Here is a 25,632-nt window from a genome sequence, read left to right as displayed (position 1 = left end):
GTGCAGCTGTGACTGAAGTGGTAGTGAGCTAGCTCTGAGCAAAAAGCTCAGGGACAGCGCCCAGCCCGGGTGCAAGCTCCAGGACTGGCACCCAAAGCCGAAAAGATTAATAATAATAATAATAATAAAACCCATGGCCCATTTGGGGGTGAAGTCTCCAAACCCGGCGCCCCTCCGCCTGGGGTTTCCTCCCACAGCGAGCCCAGCCGTTCCAGGGGAAAATCGCGCGCAGGGCTCGAGCTAGAGCGGTTCGTTAGGGGACCAACGGTTTTCTAACGCGAGACTGGAGCGCGGGAGCAGAGGCGGGATAGAGTCAGGCCCGGAGGGGGCAGGGAGTAAGGACGAAGGGCGGGGCCGGCACAGGAAGGATCGCGAAGGAGCTGGGAGGCCCCGCCTTTTCCGTAGAGATCTCTAGAAAGCCGCGCAGGAGCCCCAAAACAAAGACTGCGCACGCGCGGCGGCAAGGCCCGGGCATTTTGCTGCGTCACCAGCCGCCGCCCGGCCTCACCACCCCTAGCTCGCACGCACGCACGTTCATTCTCCGTCCTCGCGCCCCTTTTCCTACACTTTCCTCTCCTCTTCGACTGAGGAGCCGCTCTCGCGCGCGGTGCATTCTGGGAATCGAGGTCGATCCCGCCGCCGCCGCCGCCACCACCGCTGCCTTCGCCTGAGGGGAGCGAGAAGAGGCCGCGACCCGAGAGAAAACGCCGGAGTCGCCACCGGAGAGGAGTCGACTCCACTGCCGCCGCCGCTAGAGAGGCCCGCCCACCCGTTCGCCCGTCCCCCTGCCCCATTCACCATGTGAGTGCGACATCCCTCCGCGGGAAGGTCGCCGGGAGTTAGGTGGAGGCCGCTCTGGGGGCGCCCGGGGAGCGGCCTCCCCCTCGTGCGGCCCTGGGGCTTTCGCGGCTCCGCGGTGGCCGTCGTCCTGGTGTGTGTGGGGGTGGGGTGGGGGGGTCCGAGATCCTAGTTCCGGTTACCGTTGGCGGGTGGAGGACATTTTTCCTCCTGATGTCTGCTTTTCCCATCTCTTTTGCCGCTTTCCCGGTTTCAGAAAGCGCACTTTCCCCCTTTCGGGCAGTGTGGGCTGCTCGGAACTCTCGGGAACTTCACCCTAGGCCTAAGGTCTGGGCGCTTTCCGCCATGCGGCCCCGGGGAGGCGTGGACCCTCGTGGAGAGGGCCCCGTGGCTTCTTGGGCCGCCGAGGCCGACTGCACCTGTGTTGGGAACCCCCCAAGAACTGATTGGGTCTCCCGGCGGCGCCACGCGGCCCTCCGCCCTGAGCGGCCTCCAGTGCTAGGCAACTCGAGGGAGGCCACGCCGTCGCCACAACTTCCACTTCCTCTCCTGGGTCTCGCTTTCTTGAGTGTGGGTCCTTGCAGGCCTCCTCCCGACTCCAGTCTCTTGGAAAAACAAAACAAAGACGAAGGTTGCTCAAATGCCTTAGATCCCCTGGCAGGAAGCAGTTGCTACCATTGAGTTGGTAGTTCAGCACGTGTCGAGTGGAAAGATACTTTGTGGACATTTTCTGGGGTCCACAATGAGCTTCAGGTGATGTTTCATTCTCTTTCAGGGTGAAGATGAAATAGCTATGTAATTTTTTTTTAACCATCTAACTTTTATATTAGGTTAAAAGAAGTTCTTGCTGATTTGAACCGGTTAAAATTTTGTGTGTGTGTGTGGGGGGGGAAGGACACATCCTTTTCCAGACTACATTTTTCTCAGAAGAAGGTTTTTAGATCTTAGAACATATTTTTGTCTTGAATATCAACTGCCTCAAAAAAGGTTAGGTTATAGAGAACAATTGAAAGAGTTTTTTTTTTTTTTTTAAGTATTACTCTTTTAAAGGTTTTCATAGAGATATAAGTGGATAAGGCTGCTCCACAGGCAGTTGATGAGTGAGGAAAACATGTAATGTACTGTAAAGGGTATAAGAATTGTGGAAGGAATCCCCACCCCCTGCCTCCCCAAAATGATCTTCTAGAGTAGAGGTGTGGCTCAGGTGGCTGAACTTGTGTGCCAAGCAGGAGGCCTTGAGTAAAAAATGCACTACCCTCTCCCCCCAAAAAATAAATGTGTACTTTTAGTATGTTTTATTTTTGTGTGCCAGTCCTGGAGCTTGAACTCGGGGCCTTGCACTATACCACTTGAGCCACAGCTCTACTTCCAGCTTTTTTGGTGGTTAGCTGGACTTTGCAGCTCCGTGTGGCTTCCAGCTGATTCTGATCTCAACCTCCTGAGTAGCCACTGGGGCCCGATTTTGTGTTTTATTTTTTTGCGGGGACTGGGCCTTGAACTCTAGGCCTAAATGCTGTCCCTAAGTTCCTTTTGCGCAAGGCTAGCACTTCTGGCTTTTTCTGTATTAGTTGGAGATAAGAGCCTCCAAAACTTAACTGTTTAGGCTGGCTTCCAGCCTCAATCCTTAGATCTCATCCTTTTGAGTAGTTAGCATTATAGGCATGAGCCACCAATGCACCTCCCGTTTTTGTATTTTTATTTAAAAATAAAAAGCATTTGGAATTAAACCCAGGGCCTCTCACATGGTAGGAAAACTCTACCATTAAGCTATATCCCCAGGCCAAAAGAAAATTTTTGTATAAAACAGCTTGTTCTTGCAGAGTCGGTGTGGCAAGGAATGCCTGTCTAAGAGGCCTCATATCTTTTTTTTTTTTTTTTTTTTTTTTGGTGTGTCGTGGGGCTTGAACTTTGGGCCTGGACACTGTCCTGAGCTCTTCAGCTCAAGGCTAGTGCTGTACCGCTTGAGACTCAGTGCCACTTCCCGTTTTCTGGTGGTTAATTGGAGATCAGAGTATGCTTGGGCTGGCTTTGAACCTTGATCCTCAGATCTCAGCCTCCTGAGTAGCTAGGATTACAGGCCTGAGCCACATGCCCCTCTGTCATGGGGCTTGAACTCTGGGCCTGGGCCTGTCCCTGAACTCTTCAGCTTAAGGCAAGCACTCTACCATTTGAGCCACAGTGGCACTTCCCTGGCAAACTTTTAATTTTACTTATTTTGTCGGTCCTGGGGGAATGAACTCTGGGCCTGGATGCTGTCTGTCTCTTAGCTCTTCGGCTCAAGGCTAGAGCCCCACCACTTGAGACACAGCACCACTTCCAGCTTTTTTCTGCTTATGTTGTACTGAGGAATCAAACCCAGGGCCTCTTGCATGGGAGGCAAGCACTCCACCACTGAGCCAACTTCCCACACCCTTTAATTTTAATTTTTTTGTAGGTCGTGGGACTTGATCTGGGCCTGGACTCTGCCCCTCAGTTCTTCAGCTCAAGGCTAGCACTCTATACTTGCCACAGCACAACTTCCTTAAAGGCCTCATATATAAACATTTATTTATTTATTTTTCTATTTTTGTGTTTTTGTCAGTTGTGGGGCTTGAAGTCGGCTTGGGTGCTGTCCCTCAGCTCTTCAGCTCAAGGCGAACTTTGAACCGTTATCCTCATATCTTAGCCTCCTGAGTAGCTAGGATTACAGGCATGAGCCACCGACACCCGGCTTAAGGCCTCATGTTTTGTTTTTTTTTTTTGGTCCATCATGGGGCCTGAACGCTGGGCCTGGGTGCTGTCCCTCAGCTCTTCAGCTCAAGGCGAGCGCTCTACCACTTGAGCCACAGCACCACTTCTGGTTTTTTCTGCTTATGTAGTGCTGAGGAATTGAACCCAGGGCCTCATGCATGCAAGGCAAGCACCCTACTACTAAGCTACCTTCCCAGTCCAGGCCTCATGTCTTTATACCTTGAAATTTTAAGTAGAAGGTGAATTGTCTGGGTTAGCAACATGACTTAATAGAGTACAATAGCTATTTGCCTTTTGGGAATTAAATACCTCGTTTAAATTGGCCTAAATTCGCTGGTGACTAGTGCTAGTAATCCTAATGACTTTTCAGACTGAGATCTAAAGCTCCTTTTTTTTTTGTTTTGTTTTTGTTGTTGTTGTTGGTTGTGGGGCTTGAACTCTGGGCCTGGGTACTGTCCCTGAGTTCTTCAGCTGAAGGCTAGCGCTCTACTACTTGAGCCACTGTGCTACTTGCTGTTTTCTGGTGGTTTATTGGAGATAAGCACCCAGCTTTGAAGCTACAGTTTTGAAACCAGCCTAAACAAATCCCTGAATCTTCAATTAACTGGCAAAAAAGCAGAAGTGGAGATTTAGCTCAAGTGGTAGGGCCCCAACCTTGATTGGAAAATCCAAACTTTTATGAGGCCAACTTCAAGCCACTGTACCTGTGTAACCTGTGTAAAAAAATGGACTAAAAGCCAGGCACTAGTGGCTCACGCCTGTAATCCTAGCTACTCCAGAGTCTGAGATCTGAGGATCATAGTTCAAAGCTAGCCCAGGCAGGAAAGTCCAGGAATCTCTTCTCTCCAGTTAAGCACTAGAAAACGGAAAGTGGAGTTGTGGCTCAAGTGGTAGAGCACTAGCTTTGAGCTGAAGAGCTGAGGGACAGCACCCAGGCCAAGTTCAAGCCCCATGACCAGCCAAAAAAAAAAGTTCAGATAAATACTTCAAAAATGAAAGTTCTTGTTCTACAAAAGGGTTTTAATTCAACTTGTCAGTTTATCCAACTCATAATAACTTAAGTAAGATTATAAAGTCACTTGAGTTGAAAGAAAAAAAAATTTGGTACCTTTTTTTCCCCCCAAGTCCTGGGGCTTTAACTGAGGGCCTGGGCATTGTCCCTGAGCTGCTTTTGCTCAAAGCTAGCATTCTACCACTTGAGCCACAGGGCCACTTTAGGCTTTTTCTGTTTATATTGTACTGAGGAATCAAACTCAGAGCTAAATGCATGCTAGGTAAGCACTCTACCAATAAGCCACATTCTTTTTTTAACAGTTAATTGGAGGTGAATATCACTGACTTTCTTGTCCTGGCTAGCTTTGAACCACAATTCTTAGATCTCAGTTTCAAGATAGAACAGGCATGAGCCACCTGCATCAAACGTGTTGTTTCTTCTGTGAAATAACTTTATTTAGTGACTTACTAATTAACTTAAGTTCCTTATCAAGCTATAAATATTTTGTCTAGTTGGGAATTTTTTTCCCAAGTAGCTTTGTTTTTTGTGCCAGTCTGAGGCTTGAACTCTGTACTTTTTAAATTATAGAGGAGTGATTAAAAATAAGTACTAAAGCCGGGCGCTGGTGGCTCACACCTGTAATCCTAGCTACTCAGGAGGCTGAGATCTGAGGATCGCGGTTCAAAGCCAGCCCGGGCAGGAGAGACCGTGAGATTCCTGTCTCCAATAAACCACCAGAGAACCGGAAGTGGCGCTGTAGCTCAAGTGGTAGAGCGCTCGCCTTGAGCTGAAGAGCTGAGGGACAGAGCCCAGGCCCAGAGTTCAAGCCCCACGGCTGACCAAAAAAAAAAAAAAAAGTACTAAGCTGGATGCCGATGGCTCACACCTGTAATCCTAGTTACTAAGGATGCTGAGATCGGAGTATGGAGGTTCAAAACCAGCCTGGGCAGAAAAGTCCCCTTGAGATTCTTACCTCCAATTAACCACTCAAAAACAGGAAGTGGTGCTGTGGCTAAAGTGGTAGAGCCTAGCTAGCATTGAGCACAAAGAGGCTCAGAGACAGTGCCCAAACCCTGAGTTCAAACCCCAGGACTGGGGGGGAGGGGGGAGGGAACAAACAGGTACCTATGTTTCTTGTTTTTTTTTTGCTAGTCCTGGGGTTTGAATAAGAGTGTGGGCACTGTCCCTGAGTTGCTTCAGCTCAAGGCTAGCAGTATACCACTTGAATCAACACTTCTGACTTTTTCTGTTTATGTGGTACTGAGGAATAGAACCCAGAGCTTCATGCATACTATGCAAGCACTCTATCACTAAGCCACATTCCCAACCCCCTGTGTGCTTTTGATCTGTCTGGAACCATTCTTTTTGGTGCCTGTATCTTGTAATAAATTTCCCAGAAATGTACTGTAACTATCAATATTGGTTGAAGATTTCACTTGGCTATCATTCATTCATCTTTGTAGGGTTGAACCTCTCATTAATCTTTTAGTGACCATATAGTTAATTTCTCTTAAGTCAGAGGTACCTGATGATGATCTTTGTTCAATGTTGATTCCTTCACTATACTAGAACCTGGCAAATAGGTATTTTTTTCCTTCTTCAGTTAGACTTTAATTAAAACTGCAGTGACAAAAATTTTGAGTGCTAGCCACTAAATTAAGATTAGTTTGGAGCTGGGTGCTGGTGGCTCAGGCTTACAATCCAAAAATACTCAAGAGGCTGAGCTCTAAGATCATGGTTTGAACCCAGGCTCTGAGTTCAGCCCCAACAATATTACAAGTACACACACAAAAAGACACAAGGCCAGTGAATAATAATGTGTACCCAGAAATCCATATGCTACCAACATAAGTTGGGAAAAATCAATAAATTGTGCTGAGGAAACTTGATACCCATTTGCAGAATGAATCTAGACTATCTCTCTTTCAAAAATCAACTTCGGCTGGGAAGGTGGCTCAGTGGTAGACTGTTTGCCTTGTATGCATGAGGCCCTAGGTTCAATTCCTCATTACCAAATAAGCAGAAAAAGCTGAAAGTTGCACTGTGGCTCAAGTGGTAGTGCAGTAGCCTTGAGCTGAAATGCTGAGGGTCAGGGCCCAGGCCCAGAGTTCAGGCCCCACGACTAACCAAAAAAAAAAAAAAAAAACCAACTCGGGCTGGGAAGGTGGTACAGTGGTAGAGCGCTTGCCTTGCATGCTTGAAGCCCTCGGTTCAATTCCTCAGCACCACATAAGCAAAAAGAAAAAAAGCTGGAAGTGGCGCTATGGCTCAAGTGGTAGAGCACTAGCCTTGAGCTGAAGAGCTGAGGGACAGGGCCCAGGCCCAGAGTTCAGGCCCCATGACTGAACCCTCTCCCCCCCCCCCCAAAAAAAAAAAAAAAAAAACTCAACTCAAAGCAGATTAAATTTGAAGCTGGGTGCCTATGGCTTAGGTCTGTAATTCTAGCTATTCAGGAGGCTGAGATCTGGATAATCATGATTCAGAGCCAGCCCTAGCAGAAAAGTTGGTGAGACTGTTCCCAAAATAACCAACAAAAAGTAGGGCTGGTGACATGTATCAAATGTCAGCCAATCAAGCAAGCTGAGTGAGTGCAAAGCTCTGAGTTCAAACTAGTAAAACAAAAAAAATTTCTTTTTAAATTATGAAACTACATGAGCCAGTGGATCATGTCTGTAATCTAGCTTCTCTGGAGGCTGAGATCTGAGGAAAAAATGAGGTTTGAGGATCAAAGTTCAAAGCCAGCCCAGGCAGGAAAGTCTGCAAGAGCACTCTTTTTTGTTGTTGTTGATGATGGTCATGGGGCTTGAACTCTGGGCCTGGGTGCTGTCCCTCAGCTCTTCAGCTCAAGGCTGGTGCTCTACCATTTGAGCTACAACGCCAGTTCTGGTTTTCTGGAGATAAGAGTCTCCCAGACTTTTCCTGCCCTGGCTGGCTTTGAACCATGATCTTCAGATCTCAGCCTCCTGAGTAGCTAGGATTACTGGTGCCAGGTCAAGCACACTCTTATCTCCAAATAACTACCAGAAAGGTGGATGTGGCACTGTGGCTCAAAGTGATATAGCACTAGGCTTGAACAAAAAATCTCACAGTGCTTAGGCTGAGTTCATGGGGTTAAGGGTGCAGGGGAGACATGAGTTTGCTTGCTTTTTGGGGGGGGCGGGTCCAGTCGTGGGGCCTGAACTCTGGGCCTGGGCACTGTCCCTCAGCTCTTCAGCTCAAGGCCAGCGCTCTACCACTTGAGCCACAGCACCACTTCTGGCTTTTGGGGGGGGGGGGGTGTCAGTGATGGGCCTTGAACTGTATGCCTGGGCACTGTCCCTGAACTCTTCAGCTCAAGGCTAGCACTCTACCACTTGACCATAGCACCACTTCCAGTTTTCTGGTCGTTTATTGGAGATGAGTTTCATGGACTTTCCTGCCTAGGCTGGCTTATCTTAATGAGAATTAACAGACTAGAACAGAGGTTCAGTAATGTTTTTGAGTTATATTTTTGTTGGTGGTGGTGGTATAGAGGTCATGGGGCCTGAACTCTGGATCTGGGCTCCCTCAGCTCTTCAGCTCAAGGCTAGTGCACAACCACTTGAGCCATAGCACCGCTTCAGCTTTTTCTGTTTATGTGATGATGAGGAATTGAATCCAGGGCCTCATGCATTCAAGGCAAGCACTCTACCACTGAGCCACCTCCCCAGCCCTTGGGTTATGTTTTAGGAGTTATTTTGTTTCATTTTTGTCATGGGGCTTGAACTCAGAGTCCTGAGCTTTTTGCTCCTCTTTACTGCTTGGAGCCCAAGCTCAACTTTGAGTTTTCAGGTGGTTAAATGGAGATGAGTGTCATTTGCCTTTCCTGCCTGATCTGGCTTCAAATCTCCATTCACAGATCTGTGTCTCCTGAATGGCTAGCATTACAGGTGTGAGCCACCAGCACACAGGGATTTTTTTTTTGGGGGGGGGGTGCTAAGCAAAAAATAGTAAGCAGTTGTGTTTAATAGGTTAAATACTTTTAACCCTGAAATGTGTGGCATATGTGGCTATTTAAAAAAATTAGTACATAAAAATTAAAAAGAATTTACAACCATAGCTACAAGTCAGATGTATATAACTTTGGATACATATAACTTTTCAAACCTGGAGATCAGATTGGAAATTTCCACCTCAGAGAGAGACAGAGAGAGTGTGCGTGCGTGCGTGTTGCTCTCCCTGAGCTTACTTCCAGCTTTTGGTAGTTTATTGTAGCTTAACAGTCTCACAGACTTTACTACCTAAGCTGGCTTCAAATCACAATTCTCAGATCTCAGCCTCCTTAGTAGGTAGGATTATTATTTATATTTTTTTTATTATTGTGGTGGTGGTAGTGTTTGTAAGTTACTTGTGTGTTGAGTTTTTGTGGTGTTTTTTTTCTGATTTTTGTAGTATAGTTGGTTATTTATTTATGGGGGGGGCCGGTCATGGGCCTGAACTCTGGGCCTGGGCGCTGTCCCTCAGCTCTTCAGCTCAAGGCTAGCGCTCTACCACTTGAGCCACAGCACCACTTCTAGCTTTTTTCTTTTTGCTTATGTAGTGCTGAGGAATCAAACCCAGGGCCTCATGCATGCAAGGCAAGCGCTCTACCACTGAGCCACCTTCCCAGCCCTGTTGGTCATTTATTTTTATGTCCTGGGGCTTGAACTCAGGGCCTGGACACTATCCTGCACTTTTTTGCTCAAGGCTAACACTCGACCACTTGAACCACAGCTCTACTTCCAGATTCTTGGTAGTTAATTAAAGAGTCTTTTGGACTCCCAGGGCTGGTACCAGGATCCTAAGATCTCTTCTTCCTGAATAGCTAGGATTTACAGTATGAATCACCAACACCCAGCTCCCCAGATTTTTTTGGGGGGGGGGTCCGGTCATGGGGCCTGAACTCTGGGCCTGGGTGCTGTCCCTCAGCTCTTCAGCTCAAGGCTATTGCTCTACCACTAGCCACGGCACCACTTCCAGCTTTTTTCTTTTTGCTTATGTGGTGCTGAGGAATCAAACCCAGGGCCTTAGGCATGCAAGGCAAGCGCTCTACCACTGAGCCACCTTTCCAGGCCCTCCCCCCAGATTTTAAATGCTCTAAGGCAGCAGCAGCTTTATGCATTCTTCTGAGGCTCTGGTCCATCATAACATTACCTTAGGAAGCATGATTCTATTCTGTTTGTTCAGATTGCCTTTCCAGAAAAAACTTAGTACAACTGCTGGACAGACAGACCTGAAAATTTAAAAGCATCTTGGGCTTTCTCTGAGCAAAGAATGAGATTGCTTTCAGACACTTACAGGTAGGGCCTTTGATAACATCTACCAATAGAAATAAATGTACCAGTTCTCTTTGTTTTTTGTTGGTTATAGGGCTTGAACTCTGGGCCTGGACACTGCCCCTCAGCTCTTCAGCTCAAGGCTAGTGCTCAACCACTTGAGCCACAGGGCCACTTCCAGCTTTTTCTGTTTATGTGGTGCTGAAGAATCGAGCCCAGGGCCTCATGCATTGCAAGGAAAGCACTCTACCACAGATAAATTCTTCCCAGATAAATTCTTTACTAAATATTAGTTTTGTTTTTTATTTTTAAAATCAGTACTTATACCTAGGTATGTTAGTGCAAGTCTGTAATCACAACCCTAAGGAACCTAAAGCATGAGGATTGAGAGTTCCAGGCCAGCCTGGGCTCACATGCACACTGCATGCAAGTTTATGTGTTATTCTGGGGCTTGGGCTCTTCCCTTTTTTTCACTAATGCCTTTTTTGCTTATTAATTGAAAATAAAGAGTCTCAATGTTTTTTTTCTGCCCAGACTGACTTCAAATAGTAATCTTAAAATCTCAGCCTCTAAGATAGCTAGGATTGTAGGTGTGAGACAGCAGCACCCATCATATATCTTGATATTTAATGATACTTTGGAGGCTGGGTGTGGTGGCACATACCTGTTACCCCAGTAGTCAGGAGAGCATGGGAATAGAATGTTAAGTTGAAGACCAGCTTGGGCTGCATAGGAAGACCTTATCTCAATAAAACAAAAATTTAAAGGTGGGCTGGGAATGTGGTTTAGTTAGTGATAGAATGCTTGTCTAGCACACATGAAGCCCTGGATTAATTTCCTCAATATGACATGAATAGAAAAGGCCATTTGTGTCTCAAGTGGTAGAGTGCTAACCTTGAGCAAAAGGAGCTCAAGGACAGTGCCCGGACCCTGAGTTCAGACCCCAGGATTAGCCCCCCCCACACATACACAAATGTATTTTGAGATATATAAAAGATTGGTGCATCTAGGCTGTAAATTTTTTTTTGGGGGGGGGTCTGGTCGTGGGGCTTGAACTCTGGGGCCTGGGTGCTGTCCCTCAGCTCAAAGCTAGTGCTCTACCACTTGAGCCACACCACCACTTCCGGCTTTTTTCTTTTTGCTCATGTGGTGCTGAGGAATCGAACCCAGGGCCTCAGGCATGCAAGGCAAGTGCTCTACCACTGAGCCATCTTCCCAGCCCCTAGGCTGTAAATCTTAAAGTAGTCTCATTATAAATGTTTATAGAGGGCTGGAAATGTGGCTTAGTGTGGTAGAATGCTTACCTGCCAGCAAGCAGGTACATTAGTCTCACAATCTAATAATTTAATAAGTTAATCTAATAAAGTTTAATAAGCTCATAAAAGGACTTTTTGCTTTATTTTGAGAGTAGTGGGGTTTTGAACTATGAGCAATTGGAAATGGAGCTCAAGGACTTTTATCCCTGAGCTGACCTAAGTTGAGCAAGATCTTCCTGATCTCATCAGTGGCTCAGGTGTGAACTACTGATATCTAGCTCAAAAAAAAAAAAAATTTTGATGTACATCAAGTACTATAGCATGGGGCTATAGGGCATAGCTCAAAGAGCTGTAGTTCAAGAAGTAGAGTGCCAGCCTTGAGCAAAGTTGTTCAGGGACAGAGTCCAGGACCTGAGTTCGAACCCCAGGACTGGTGCACTTAGACAAACATGCAGACACACACAAATAGATTAAAATGGCTGGGAAGGTGGCTCAGTGGTAGAGTGTTTGCTTAGCATGTGTGAAGCCCTGGGTTCGATTCCTCGGTACCATATAAACAGAAAAGGCCAGAAGTGTCATTGTCGCTTTTTATGCCTTCAGCAAAATGGTCAGGGACAGTGCTTAGGCCCTGAGTTTAAGCCCCAGGACTGGCAAAAAACAAAAAAGTTGGAGTATTTTTCTATCTTTTTTTTTTGGGGGGGGTCCGGTCGTGGGGCCTGAACTCTGAGCGCTGTCCCTCAGCTCTTCAGCTCAAGGCTAGTGCTCTACCACTTGAGCCACAGCACCACTTCCAGCTTTTTTCTTTTTGCTTATGTGGTGCTGAGGAATCGAACCCAGGGCCTCATGCATGCAAGGCAAGCGCTCTACCACTGAGCCACCTTCCCAGCCCTATTTTTCTATCTTATGCTTACCATGTTACCATATTTGCAGTCCTGTAAAGATTTATAAAAGTAGATCTTTTTGTGTGTGGGGTGTGGATGTATGTGCACGCATGCCAGAACAGAGGCATAAAACTACAAGCCTGATGCTATTAACTCCCTCTACCCATCCAGTCTATACCACTTGAGCCATGCTCCCAGTTTTAGTTTTCTGCCATTTAATTGGAGATGATAGTATCATTGACTTTTCAGCCCAGCCTTGCTTTGAATTCTCAGATTTCAGTATCCTGACTACTAGGATCCTAGATATACATGACAACCAATATCAGACTTGGATTTAATTGTTGGTCTTAGGTCTTGAACTCTAGGCCTGGGTGCTGTTCCTCAGCTCTTCAGCTCAAGGCTAGTGCTCTAGCAATTGAGCCACAGCGCCACTTCTGGTTTTCTGTGGTTAACTGGAGATAAGAGTCTCATGGACTTTCCTTCCCCAGTCTGGCTTTGAACCGTGATCCTCAGGTCTCAGCCTCCTGAGTGTAGCTAGGATTACAGGCATGAGCCACAGGCGCCCTGCTGTTGATTATTTTATGAAGCCAGTCCTGGGAGCTTTTGTGCTCAAGGCCTAGTGCTCTACCACTTGAGCCAGCTCTACTTCTGGTTTTTTAATAATTTATTGGTGATAAGAGTCTCACAGCTTTTTTTCTTTTTCCTTCCCCTTACTTTCTCTGCATGTCTCCATTTTGTGCAGGCGGGCAGTTTGCTTTCCCCCTAATAAGCTCTTTTCTGCCTGGAAAAAAAAAGAGCCTTACAGTCTTTAATGCCTGGTTAGATTAGTGTTTTGCTATATAGTCCATCCTGACATCAGCTTACCTATTGCTGGGATTACAAATACAAGAAACATTACATCGCCATGGGGATGGAATTGAAGCTCAGGGACAGTGCCCAAACCTTGAGGGCAAGCCCCAGGACTGGCAAAGAAACAAACATCACATCAGGCTGTGGGTGGGCATGGTGTGCAGTGCTACTGGGGCTGGTTAGGGCTTGAACTCAAGATCTGTGTGCTGTCCTTTAGCTTTTTCCATTCAAGGCTAGCACTCTACCTCCTAGTCATGACTCCAGTTACACCTTTCTGTGGGTAAATTGGAGATGTTAATCAGAGACTTCGCTGCTTGGGATAGCCTCAAACCTAGATCCTCAGATCTCAGGCTCTTAATTAGGATTACAGAAGTGAGCCATAGATATAAATGGTGCTGTGGCTCAAGTGGTAGAGCGCTCGCCTTGAGCTGAAGAGCTCAGGGACAGTGCCTAGGCCCAGACCTTAAGCCCCACGACCGACCAAAAAAAAGTGATCCACAGGTACCCAGCTCTTGTTGCTTAATTGAATAGATTTTTAAGCAATTTCTTAGGATAAAGTGCTCCAGAGGAAAAATGAATTTTGCAAAGGAGTATCATTTGTTAATATTTTTATTCTTTAGGTCATTTTGGATTTAGATAGTGTTGGAGCTCCAAGCTAGAACCTTGTTATGTATACTAGGCCAACACTGCCACCAAGAGATAGTAAAAACCATATCCATGTCTTTTATTTGCACATGTGTTGCAGTACATTTGTCTGTTGGAAAAATGGTGCTAATGCACAGGGTTAGTAAAAAACAAACTTCAGTTTGAAAATAACACATCTGAGAGCACAATAATTAGTCAAACATATGTCAGGAAGGCACCAGTGTGGCTCACCCCTGTGATCCTACTCAGGATTCTGAGATCTGAAGATCATGGTTCAAAGCCAGGCTAGGCAGGAAATATCTGTAAGACTTATCTCTAAACCACCAAAAAGCCAAATGTGGATTTGTGGCTCAAGCAATAGAGTGCTAGCTTCAAGCAAAAAAAACAAAACAAACAAAAAACAAAACCTCAGGGATAACTGGGCACTGATGGCTCATGTCCATAATCCTAGCTACTCAGGAGGCTGAGATCTGAGGATCACACTTCAAAGTCAGGCTAGGCTGGGCATGTCCATGAGACTCTTTCCAGATAATCACCAGAAAGCTGGAAGTGGTCTTGGGGCTCAAGCAGCAGAGTGCTAACCTTGAGCAAAACAGCTCAGGGATAGTGCCCCAGCCCTGAGTTCAAACCCCAGTACAAGCACCAAAAATGAGAAATACGGTGCTTTTTTTTTTTTTTTTTTTTTGGTCAGTTGTGGGGCCTGAACTCTGGACCTGGGTGCTGTCCCTCAGCTCAAGGCTAGCACTTTACCACTTGAGCCACAGCTCCACTTCCAGCCTTTTCTGCTTATGTAGCGCTGGACCTCATGCATGCAAGGCAAGCACTCTACCATTCACTAAGCCACCTTCCCAGCCCAAGAAGTATGGTACTCTTGCATCAAGCCCCTAGGTAGCCAGGACTAAACATTTATGTCAAGTAACTTGCCTAAAGGAAATTCTTTTGCACATGATCTTCATTTTGTCTGTTAATCAACCATACTTGAGTGTATTTGCCTTTAGTGTTTGTTTTAGACATTCTAAAACACTTGTCACAAAAACCCTTATGAAATTGATGTTCATCTAAACTTTGTTAGAGCTTACTTTTAAGTTGGAATATAACTATTGAGGAAAAGTAAAGATAATGATGTTACCATGGAGTAGAGAAACATTATGTGCCAAACATGGAGGTATGTAAATACTCAGTTAATGAATTGCAGCTTGACTTTCTGGTTTTTCTCCCTTTGTAGGCAGCCTGCTTCTGCGAAATGGTACGATCGAAGGGACTATGTCTTCATTGAATTTTGTGTTGAAGACAGTAAAGATGTTAATGTAAACTTTGAAAAATCCAAACTTACTTTCAGGTAAATTACTATTTTACATCATTGGGATTTCAGGCAACTGAATTTTTTGTTGTTGTTGTTTTATTTTAACTGAAACTTTTTTTTTTAATATACAGTTGTCTTGGAGGGAGTGACAATTTTAAACATTTAAATGAAATTGATCTTTTTCACTGTATTGATCCAAACGTAAGTAAGCCACTCTTGTTTTAAGTTATAAGGAAATGTGTGTCAAGTGTTATTGCAGGAAGAACTAATTCTGTTTATGATAATAGTTTAAAGACTACTTACATCTTGTACTATTTTCCTTTTCTACTTTTAGGTCTTTCTACTGTTGTTTGAACTCAGCAGTAGTCTTAAAGGCTTCCTTATCTTACCTAAAAGTCTTCTAACTGTTCTGTACTAGTATCATATTACATATTTTTCAAGGTTTAATTCACCTTACAGGAAAGATAAAAGCACTGGGTTTAACTAGGATCTTTTGTAGGGTTTGCAGTTGGGTAGTATAAACTTGTTAGTAGTCAAGGACATTTTAATCTGGAGGAAATACTTGTAAAGAAATCAGAGCTAGGCCGGGTGCTGGTGGCTCACACCTGTAATCCTAGCTACTCAGGAGGCTGAGATCTGAGGATCACGGTTCAAAGCCAGCCCAGGCAGGAAAGTCCATGAGACTCTTATCTCCAATAAACCATTAGAAGACTGGAAGTGGCACTGTGGTTCAAGCGGTAGAATGCTTGCCTTTGAGCTGAAGAGTGCAAGGACAGTGCCCAAGCATTCAAGCCCCCATGACTGACAAAAAAGAAAAAAAAGAAATAAGAGCTACTAGGGCTGGGAAGGTGGAATAGGGGTAGAGTGCTTGCCTAGCATGCATAAAGCCCTGGATTTGATTCCTCAGAACCACATAAACAAACAGAAAAGGCCAGAAGGCACTGTGGTTCAAGCGGTGGAGTGCTAGCCTTGAGCAAAAGAAGCTCAGGGATAGTACCCAGGCCCTGAGTTCAAGCCCCAGGACCTTCAAAAATAAATAAGAGCTATTGTGGAGTGCTGGTGGCTCATGCCTATAATCCTACCTACTTGGGGAACTGAGATTTGAGGATTGGGAAAGTCTTTGAGACTCATATCTCCAATAAACTATTTTTTTAAAATCCCTGAAAGGTGCAACAATGAGAAGTACAAGTCCTTATGTCGAAAACGAACTTTACAACTTTGGTGGGGGTGGGGGGAGGATGGGAAGGGATAGGAAGGAGAAACAAAGTAGGAAGCTACAATGCTTGATAAGAAATGTACTCATTATCTTGCCCATGTAATTGTAACTCCTCTGTACAGTATTTTCACAATAAAAATAAATAAAAAATAAAAAAAATCCCTGAAATGGCACTGTGGCTCAAATAGTAGAGCAATAAGAGTTAAGCAGGAGGTCTGGGAAAGTGACTCAGTGGTTGCTCAGCGCTTGCCTTGCATGCATGAGGCCTTGGGTTCGATTCCTCAGCACCACATAAACGGGGAACAAAAAGCCAGAAGTAGTGCTTTGGCTCAAGTGGTAGAGCACTCGCCTTGACCTGAAGAGCTCAGGGACAGTGTCCAGGCCGAGTTCAAGCTCCACAACTGACCAAAAAAAAAAAAGTTGGGCATGAGAGCACTCACACACACCTATAATTCTCAGCACTTGGGAGGCTAAGGGAAGAATTTTTATGCATTGGAGTGAGACTGAAAACAGTAGCAGGACCAGGTACTAGTAGTTCATTTACAAGGCTGAAATCTGAGGAACAAGGTTTGAAGCCACCAGGCAGATAAATGTGAGAGTTAGGGATACCGCCCTCAATAGGTGCATGTGGACATGCATACATAACACCCAAAACAAAAAAGGCTGAATGTATATCAAGTATAGGTTACTTGTTTTTCTTAGTAAATTTGAATATGTGTACCACAAACAAAAAGATAATAAACAAGCTATTTTCATCCTGTAGTAGTCCTGAAGATTTAATTGGTGCTTTTCTTTTTAGGATTCCAAGCATAAAAGAACAGACAGATCAATTCTATGTTGTTTAAGAAAAGGAGAATCTGGCCAGTCGTGGCCTAGGTTAACAAAAGAAAGGGCAAAGGTAGGTTTTCGCTTTCTTATTTTTTTTATTTTTCAAGGCTTATGAAAGGGCTAGGAATGTGGCTTTGTAGTAGACTGCTTGCCTAGCACACATGAAGCCTTGGGTTTGATTCCTCAGTACCACAGGTGCTGTGGCTCAAGTGGTAGAATGCTAACATTGAGGAAAAGAAGCTCAGGGACAGTGCCCAGGACCTGAGTTCAAGCCCCAGGATTGGCAAGAAAAAATGTTATGAAAACATTACTTATCCACTAAGTACAAAGGCTCGTATTCCATATGTCTTTCAACTTATCCATCAGTTGTGGTCACTAGTAGAAACAGAATCTTTTATATTCAAGAGATAGATTTAGGAGCTGAGGATGTACCTTGGTGATAAATTGGTTCAGTACCCAGCACAACACAAAAAGCGTAGTTGGCATTTACCTGAACCAGAAGGTAGAGAGAGCAGGAGGATCTATCAATTCCAGACAAGGTCAAATTAGATCCTATTGCAAGTAAAAGAGGAGGAGGAAGTAAGGAGAGGAAATGGAATAGTACATTGATAAAAAATATATATACATATATCCAGGTACTGGTGGTTCGCACATATAGTGCTAGTTACCCAGGCTGAGATCTGAGAATTTACTTGGCTATCACATGAGAATATAGATGCTTGCCAAATAAAGTAATTCAAGTAATAACTTGTACCAGTGAATTTTTTCTGTATTAAAAAAAGGTGAATAGGCCGGGCGCTGGTGGCTCATGCCTGTAATCCTAGCTACTCAGGAGGCTGAGATCTGAGGATCGCGGTTCAAAGCCAGCCCGGGCAGGAGAGACCGTGAGACTCCTGTCTCCAATAAACCACCAGAAAACCGGAAGTGGCGCTGTAGCTCAAGTGGTAGAGCGCTCGCTTTGAGCTGAAGAGCTGAGGGACAGGCCCAGAGTTCAAGCCCCACGACCGACCCAAAAAAAAAAAAAGGTGAATAGGCTGGGGACCGGTGGCTCATGCCTGTAATCCTAGCTACTCAGGAGGCTGAGATCTGAGGATTGCGGTTTAAAGCCAGCCTGGGCAGGAAAGTCCATGGCTCAAGTGGTGGTAGAGTGCTAGCCTTAAGCTGAAGAACTCAGGCCAAGTTCAAGTCCCATGACAAAAAGAAAAAAAAGGTTAACAAGGGCTGAGAATGTGGCTTAGTAGTAGATTGCTTGCCTAGCATGCATGATTCCTCAGTACCACATACAAAGAAAAAGGCAGAAGTTGTGCTGTGGCTCAAGTACAGAGTGCTAACCTTGAGCAAAAGAGACTTAGGGACAATGCCCAGGCCCTGAGATCAATCCCCAGGACTAGCAGAAATAATGAATAAAAGTTTGACAACTAAAATAAAAGTTTCATGGAACAATATTTAATGAGTGTGAGCCTACAGTCCAAAAAATGTTTTAAGGTACAAACTAACAGGTTTGTGTGTATTCATATGCAGCTTAATTGGCTCAGTGTGGATTTCAATAATTGGAAAGACTGGGAAGATGATTCAGACGAAGACATGTCTAATTTTGATCGTTTCTCTGAGGTAAGTTCTTTTAAAGTCATTCTCTGCATGTTACCTGTGTACATTCATTTGCTATGTATTCATATAGACACTTCCTTCTCAAAACCATTCTGTGTTTGTGTGCACATCGAGGCAGATTATTTGCAGCATGAATATAATTGGCTTTACATTTGAGGGCTATAACAATAATGGTAAGGTCATACTCAGACGTTTTATAGGGATATTTTTAGTTTACAACTATGTTTCTTTTTTTTTTTTTTTTTCGGTAGTGGGGCTTGAACTCTGGGCCTGGGCGTTGTCCCTCAGCTCTTCAGCTCAAGGCGAGCGCTCTACCACTGCCAGTATTTCAGCTTGAACCCAGGGCCAGGACAACTGTCCCTTAACTTTTTCACTTAATGCTGACACTGTAGCACCTGAGCCTCAGCTCCACTTTCAGCTTTTCTTTTTGGTTAATTGGAGATGAGAGTCTCACACAGTTTCCTGCCCAAGCTGGCTTGGTAATGCCATTCTTTTCTTTTTCTTTTTTTTATTTTATTTTGGTAATGCCATTTTTTTTTTTTTTTTTTTTTTGGTCGGTCGTGGGGCTTGAACTCTGGGTCTGGGCGCTGTCCCTCAGCTCTTCAGTTCAAGGCAAGTGCTCTACCACTTGAGCTACAGCGCCACTTCTGGTTTTCTGGTGGTTTATTGGAGATAGGAGTCTCACAGTCTCTCCTGCCCGGGCTGGCTTTGAACCGCGATCCTCAGATCTCAGCCTCCTGAGTAGCTAGGATTACAGGCGTGAGCCACCAGCGCCCGGCTTCTCGTGTATAATTTTAATGCTTCCCTATATATGCTACTGAATGAATTTTAATAAATTCACTTTGCTTTGGGCTGGGAATGTGGCTTAGTGGTAGATTGCTTCCCTACCATGCATGAAGCCCTGGGTTTGATTCCTCAGTACCACAGAAACAGCCAGAAGTGGCACTGTAGCTCAGGTATTAGAGTGCTAGCCTTGAGCAAAAAACTCTTGGGAACAGTGCCCAAGCCCTGACTTCAAGCCCCAGGACTGATAAAAAAGAAAATTATTTAACATCCATCTTTAAAACTAATTTTTATCCTTCAAATAGATGATGAACAACATGGGTGGTGATGAGGATGTAGATTTACCAGAAGTGGATGGAGCAGATGATGTAAGTCTGTCTTCTTTTATCTGTTTATACTGATAATGAGAAAGATGCATTTATAGGTCCTTTTGTATAGATTTTTTGTTGTTGTTTTGCTACTTGTTAGTTTGTTTTTCTGTGAACATCTCATTAGAGATCAGGCACTGGTGGCTCAAACTCCTAATATTAGCTGCTCAGGAGCCAGGAGGAGGATTATGTTTTGAAGCCAGTCCAGGAAGAAAAGTCTTCAAGACACTACCCCCAGTTAACAATCAAAATGGCTAGACTAGAGGGGTGGCCCAAATGGTAGACCTTTAACTGTGAACAAATAATAGTAAAGCAAGAGCCAAGACCCTGAGTCCAAATCCTTATTTAGCAACGCCCCCCCCCCCCTTAGAAGTTGTATTAGGGGGTAAAGCAATTGACTTTAGGGCTATAGTAAGTTGAAAAGCATGTTTTTTATTGGGAGTTTGTACAATGCTAGGCTCATTGGCTAGAATCAGTGCTGTGGGTATAGATTGTATTCAGTTACTGTAATAAACAGGCATTGTGAATCTATCAGGTACATAGATTGACTGTCTTTTAACATTTCCCCCTCTGGAATCCTGTTAACATTTTCCAGAAAGGTTTGGGAAATTTTCACTTAAGACTTTCAGGATCTAGAATTAGAATTCATTATCTTCTGATACTCTATTGGTTTTTTGTGTCAAACCATTTTTCCCTTTATTGAATAACAAGAAAATTTAGGGAAAAAGTCAAAAGGTGAGTTTTTATAGGAAAATAGGTCCTCAATTATACATCTCATCACCTTAAGTAAACTACATCTTAAGTCCAATAATGAAATTCCTAGGCTTAAATACTCATATTTATGCTTCTTTAGTCAGAAATACAATTTTTAAAAATCTATTAGGAAAGCCGGGCGCTGGTGGCTCACGCCTGTAATCCTAGCTACTCAGGAGGCTGAGATCTGAGGATCGCGGTTCAAAGCCAGCCCGGGCAGGAGAGACTGTGAAACTCCTATCTCAAATAAACCACCAGAAAACCGGAAGTAGTGCTGTAGCTCAAGTGGTAGAGCGCTCGCCTTGAGCTGAAGAGCTGAGGGACAGCGCCCAGGCCCAGAGTTCAAGCCCCACGACCGACCCAAAAAAAAAAAAAAAATCTATTAGGAAAAGAGTATTTCTTCAGTTGGGTAACTTCGTATTTCCTCCTCTCTACAGGATTCACAAGACAGTGATGATGAAAGTAAGTATTTTTGTTGAAAATAAGTTTATGCAGTAGTGTCTTACATCACAGGGAATTTGAAATCTAGAGATGTCATTGTCAAATTTTGGAAAGAAAATTTTAGTTTTTTTGTTTTTGTTTTTGTTTTTTTGGTCCAGTCAGGGGGCCTGAACTCTGGGCCTGGGTGCTGTCCCTCAGCTCTTCAGCTCAAGGCTAGCGCTCTACCACTTGAGCCACAGCGCCACTTCCGGCTTTTTTCTTTTTGCTTATGTGATGCTGAGGAATTAAACCCAGGGCCTCAGGCATGCAAGGCAAGCGCTCTACCACTGAGCCACCTTCCCAGCCCTGTCCCTGTTATTCTCAAATTTTGGAAAGAAAATTTTAGTTTTTGATGTTGATTAGAAAACACAATGTGCAAAAGTAAATAATTTGATGGCTGGGAATGTGAATTATAGGTAGAGTGCTTGCCTAACATGCATGAAGCTCTGGTTTTGATTCCTCAGTGTCATAGAAACAGAAAAAGTGCCGGGCGCTGGTGGCTCATGCCTGTAATCCTAGCTACTCATGAGGCTGAGATCTGAGGATGGTGGTTCAAAGCCAGCCCGGGCAGGAAAGACCCTGAGACTCCTATGTCCAATAAACCACCAGAAAACCGGAAGTGGCGCTAAAGCTCAAGTGGTAGAGCACTCGTCTTGAGCTGAAAAGCTGAGGGACAGCGCCCAGGCCCAGAGTTCAAGCCCCATGACAGACAAAAAAGAAAAAAGAAAAAGCCAGAAGTGGCTCTGTGGCTCAAGTGATAGATTGCTAGCCTTGAACAAAGAGGCTCACAGACAGTGCCCCAACCCTGAGTTCAAGCCCAGCACTGGCAAGGAAAAAAAGTAAATTATTTCAGCTAATGAGGAATTTGGCAAGAAATATTTTCCCTATAAAACTTCAGAGGGCCGGGGTCTACAAATTCTGAAGTTTTGGGGTTTTTTTGCGGGGGGTCTGGTCGTGGGCCTGAACTCCAGGCCTGGGCGCTACCACTTGAGCCACAGCGCCACTTCCGGCTTTTTTTCTTTTTGCTTATGTGGTGCTGAGGAATCGAACCCAGGGCCTCATGCATGAAGACAAGCGCTGGTAGATTCTCTTCCAATGCCCCTGTGTTCCTTCGTAATTTATACTAATTGTTTTTTAAAAATCTTTTCAGAAATGCCAGATCTGGAATAAGGAGTATTGTCATCACCTGGATTTTGAGAAAGAAAATTTCTCTGCAAGATTTCATAATTGAGAAAATTCCTGAGTTGATAGCTCTAAAGGCAGATACTGTATTTGCCTCTTTAACCCATTTTTCAACCTGTTTGTTTTTTTTAAAAAGGCTTCACTAAGGGTTGATAATGTACCATTGTATGGGGCAACTTTAAGTCAGCTAAGGCAATATATCCTTATGCATGAACATTTCCCAGATTTCATGAAGCTGTTGAGGTCCATCTAGGCAATTGATCACAGCAATTGTGATAAAATATTTCACCTAAGTCTCCCTTTACTCATAACTTAGCTACTGACAAGATAGGAAGTTCTCAACTTAGAGAAAGATGAATAAATTTTAAATTCCCAGAACATGGATTCAAAAGTGACTGAAACAAATTGGCTGATACCTTAAACATAAACCGTGTCATTTCTCTGGTGTATCCTTTAAGATTGTTTCACTAAAGTTTATTTTTCGAAAAAATTACTTCACATTATTGCATATAAATGATTACTTTGTCAGTGTTCCAGATGTATCTTAGCTAAAACTAGTAAATGCCCTAAATTAGATGGTTTTTGAAGCCTGTACATTTGGTATTGTTTGACCCTTAAGCTTTTACATCTCTTAGCATGGAGGACAAAGAAAGCTGTACATTGTTGCTTGAGAGTATGTACATTTTAGACCAGATTGTATTTGCACTGTCAGTATGGCAAATGAGTGAGAAAATGTTAATACACTATTGGGTTTTTTTAATTTTTTTTTTTTTTTGATTCAGCTTATAACCGGGCTGAAAAACCTCAATTTATGTTCATGACAGTGGGGATTTTTTTAAATGTCTACATTCTTTCTAATAAACTGTTGGAAGATTTCTTGGCTGTCCTTTTAAGTGTCTGGTTACTGTAATTTCATGTATTTACCATTTACTGGAATGGAGTTTTACTTTTGAGGTAGAATTGGGACTGCTTTGTTTTAAAGAAAAGTAAAAGGCTTGCTGTAATGTCACAGGAAACCTTTATAAAGTGGATCTGTAATAGAAAATTGTAGATGCACTTTGCAGTGGCTGGAAAAGAAGGTGTTGTGATTTGACTGAAATAAAGCTGAATGTGTTGTCCTCCTATACATTTTTGGGCTTCTGCATTTTGGCAGTTTTCATTCCCTCATAGCTTCTGTATTTCTTTTAGCTTTGTATCAGAAATATTTTATATATTTAGGACATGTGTTTCATGCAGCAAAAGTTCTGAGGATACGAAGGTTATTCCTCAAGTGAGTTACTGTGTGTATGTAGATCTCAGGCTAAGCTTGAAGAAAACTTAATGGGTGGAAAAAAAACAGATGGAAGAGGCATTTGTACACAAAATATTCATACCAGATTGATGAAGATTTAGAATAAAAGCCTTTTTTTCTCCCTGTATTCAGAATGAAAACTCAAAACTTATTTTGGTACTAAGGCTTGAATTTTGGGCCTGGGAACTGTCCTGAGCTTTTATTTTCAAGGCTGGCACTCTATACCATTTGAGCCACAGCTCAACTTCCTTCTTTTTGTGATTAATTGGAGTTAAAAGAGTTTCACAGACTTTCCTGCCCACACTGGCTTCAAGCTACAGTCCTCAGATCTTAGCTTCCTGAGTAGCTATTGGCTACTCACCTGGCTTCAACCATTTTTATAAGATGCTGAACAACTGTCCTGTGTTTCAGTGGCTTAATCTTTGGAAAATGTTAAAGTAATGCTCTATATAGTATAATTTTTAGTTTCAAGGAAGAGAAACTTTTTGGACTTGCATATAGTTTAGTTTGACCTACTCCAGCCTAGCTTTTTGCTCAAGGCTCTAGTGCTCTCCCACTTGAGCCACAGCGCTATTTCTGGTTTTATGGTGAGTCATTGAGAGAAGAGTCAGTCTCAAGGACTTTCCTGACCAGGGTGGCTTTGAACTTTGAGCCTCAGATCTCAGCCTCCTTAGTATCTAGGATTATAGTTGTGAGCCACTGGTACCTGGCTGGTTATTTTCAAAAATGGAGTCTCAGACTTTGGCCTGCCTGGCTATCTGAATCTCCCCTGAGTAGCTAGGGTTACAAATAAAAGCCAGCAGTGGCCTGCTGTCAAACTATAAAATTTTATTCTGAGCTGACCTGAGTAGGAAAATATGAGACTTACTCTAGTTAAACACCAGAAAGCCAAAAGGTGTGGCTAAAATGGTAGATTGCTAGTCCAGCTAGGGCAGCAACCAGGCTCTCCCTGAGTTCAAGGCCCAGGGCCAACACACAAAAGCTGGAAATCAATCCATTAGCTAAACGGTCAACCCATTCATCTGTTTTGCTGGGTGCATGCCTGTGTGTATGTGTTGGTACTGTTTCTAAGCTTTTTTACTCTAGGCTAGTTCTATTACTTGAAACACACTTCCACTCTAGCTCTAGGTGATTCAAGCTATGAGCCTTAGATTTAGTTTGGGGTTGCGACTAAGACTTGTAGGTTTAATTGTAATGGTAGATGCATTTATCTAAATAGATTAGTTCCTTGAAATAATCATTTCATGTTGAATGTCACTAATGAAAAACATTGCATAACTTTTTTTGGTTCTTAGCATATTAATTTGAAGACAAATACCTAAGTTTGTACATTTCAAGAATACTATTCCAAAGCCAGGTGCCAGTGGCTCACATAATCTTAGCTGCAGAGGAGGCTGAGATCTGAGGATGTTGGTTCAAAGCCCCGGTAGGAAAGACTAAAACTTTTTTGGTCAGTCTCGAGGCTTGAGCTTTGGGCCTGAGCTCTTCAGCTCAAGGCTAGCACTATAACTTGAGCCACAGCACCACTTCCAAACTTTTCTGTTTATGTGGTACTGAGGAATCAAACCCAGGGCTTCATGCATGCTAGGCAAGCACTCTTAACCACTAAGCCACATTCCCAGCCTGGCCATAAACCTCTTTATCTCCAATAAAATACCAGAAAACTGGAAGTGGTGCTGAAGCTCAGGTAGTAGAGTACTAGCCTTGGGCTGAAGAGCTGAGGGATAGCCCTCAGGCCCCTTGACCGACCCCCCCCCCCAAAAAAAAAAAAACCTACTCCAGTAGTAATTTGTTGGTGGTAAGGAAACAAGTTAGTGCCAATAATTTGGACAAATTTAAATGAGGCATTGAGACTTAAGCAGTTGGGACCCAAATGTCAGATAATACACAGGTGGTCAGTACTGTTAACTGCCAATCTTTTTTTTTTTTTGGAGGGGGGGGTCCGGTCGTGGGGCCTGAACTCGGCCTGGGCACTGTCCCTAAGCTCTTCAGCTCAAGGCTAGTGCTCTACTACTTGAGCCACAGCACCACTTCCGGCTTTTTTCTTTTAGCTTATGGTGCTGAGGAATCAAACCCAGGGCTTCATGCATGCAAGGCAAACACTCTACCACTGAGCCACCTTCCCAGCCCCGTTCCCTTTTTCTTTAGGCACTTGTTTTACTTTGAACCCCCACAGTTCTCAAGTCATCAAAGTCACTCAAGTCATCAAAGTCACATGATCTTTGTGTGGATTCATGGGTCTGAGATAAGCTCTAACATAGACCTATTGGGTCAGAAATTAAAAGAATATGAAAACATTAATCACATCTGGTGATTCTGAATTAAGTATGAAAGTTTAACAAAGTTTTAGGTCTTTGTGTATGTGTTGGTCTTCAGGCTTGAATTCAGGGCCTG

The 25,632-nt window shown here is 43.9% G+C and overlaps 1 protein-coding gene across 1 annotated transcript; it reads left to right on the top strand.

Annotated features, from left to right (window-relative positions):
- The first annotated feature begins 460 nt into the window (after positions 1–460).
- Positions 461–22,823, top strand: Ptges3 (prostaglandin E synthase 3). Its single transcript, XM_070043388.1, has 8 exons — positions 461–801; positions 14,652–14,765; positions 14,861–14,930; positions 16,745–16,843; positions 18,295–18,384; positions 19,470–19,532; positions 20,723–20,747; positions 21,916–22,823. Coding segments are annotated over exons 1-8 (483 nt in total). The 5' UTR covers positions 461–799; the 3' UTR covers positions 21,936–22,823.
- The last annotated feature ends 2,809 nt before the right edge of the window (positions 22,824–25,632 follow it).

This window comes from Dipodomys merriami, unplaced genomic scaffold (assembly GCF_024711535.1).
Source record: "Dipodomys merriami isolate MVZ:Mamm:240054 unplaced genomic scaffold, mDipMer1.0.p SCAF_10, whole genome shotgun sequence".
Taxonomy (NCBI): domain Eukaryota; kingdom Metazoa; phylum Chordata; class Mammalia; order Rodentia; family Heteromyidae; genus Dipodomys; species Dipodomys merriami.
Note: the sequence above shows the minus strand (reverse complement) of the source record. Positions and strands in the feature narration are given on the sequence as shown.

Coding starts and splice junctions, on each gene's coding strand:
- Ptges3 (XM_070043388.1), top strand. Junction 14,766..14,860: donor AAATCCAAACTTACTTTCAG/GTAAATTACTAT, acceptor TTTAATATACAG/TTGTCTTGGAGGGAGTGACA. Junction 18,385..19,469: donor ATTTTGATCGTTTCTCTGAG/GTAAGTTCTTTT, acceptor TCCTTCAAATAG/ATGATGAACAACATGGGTGG.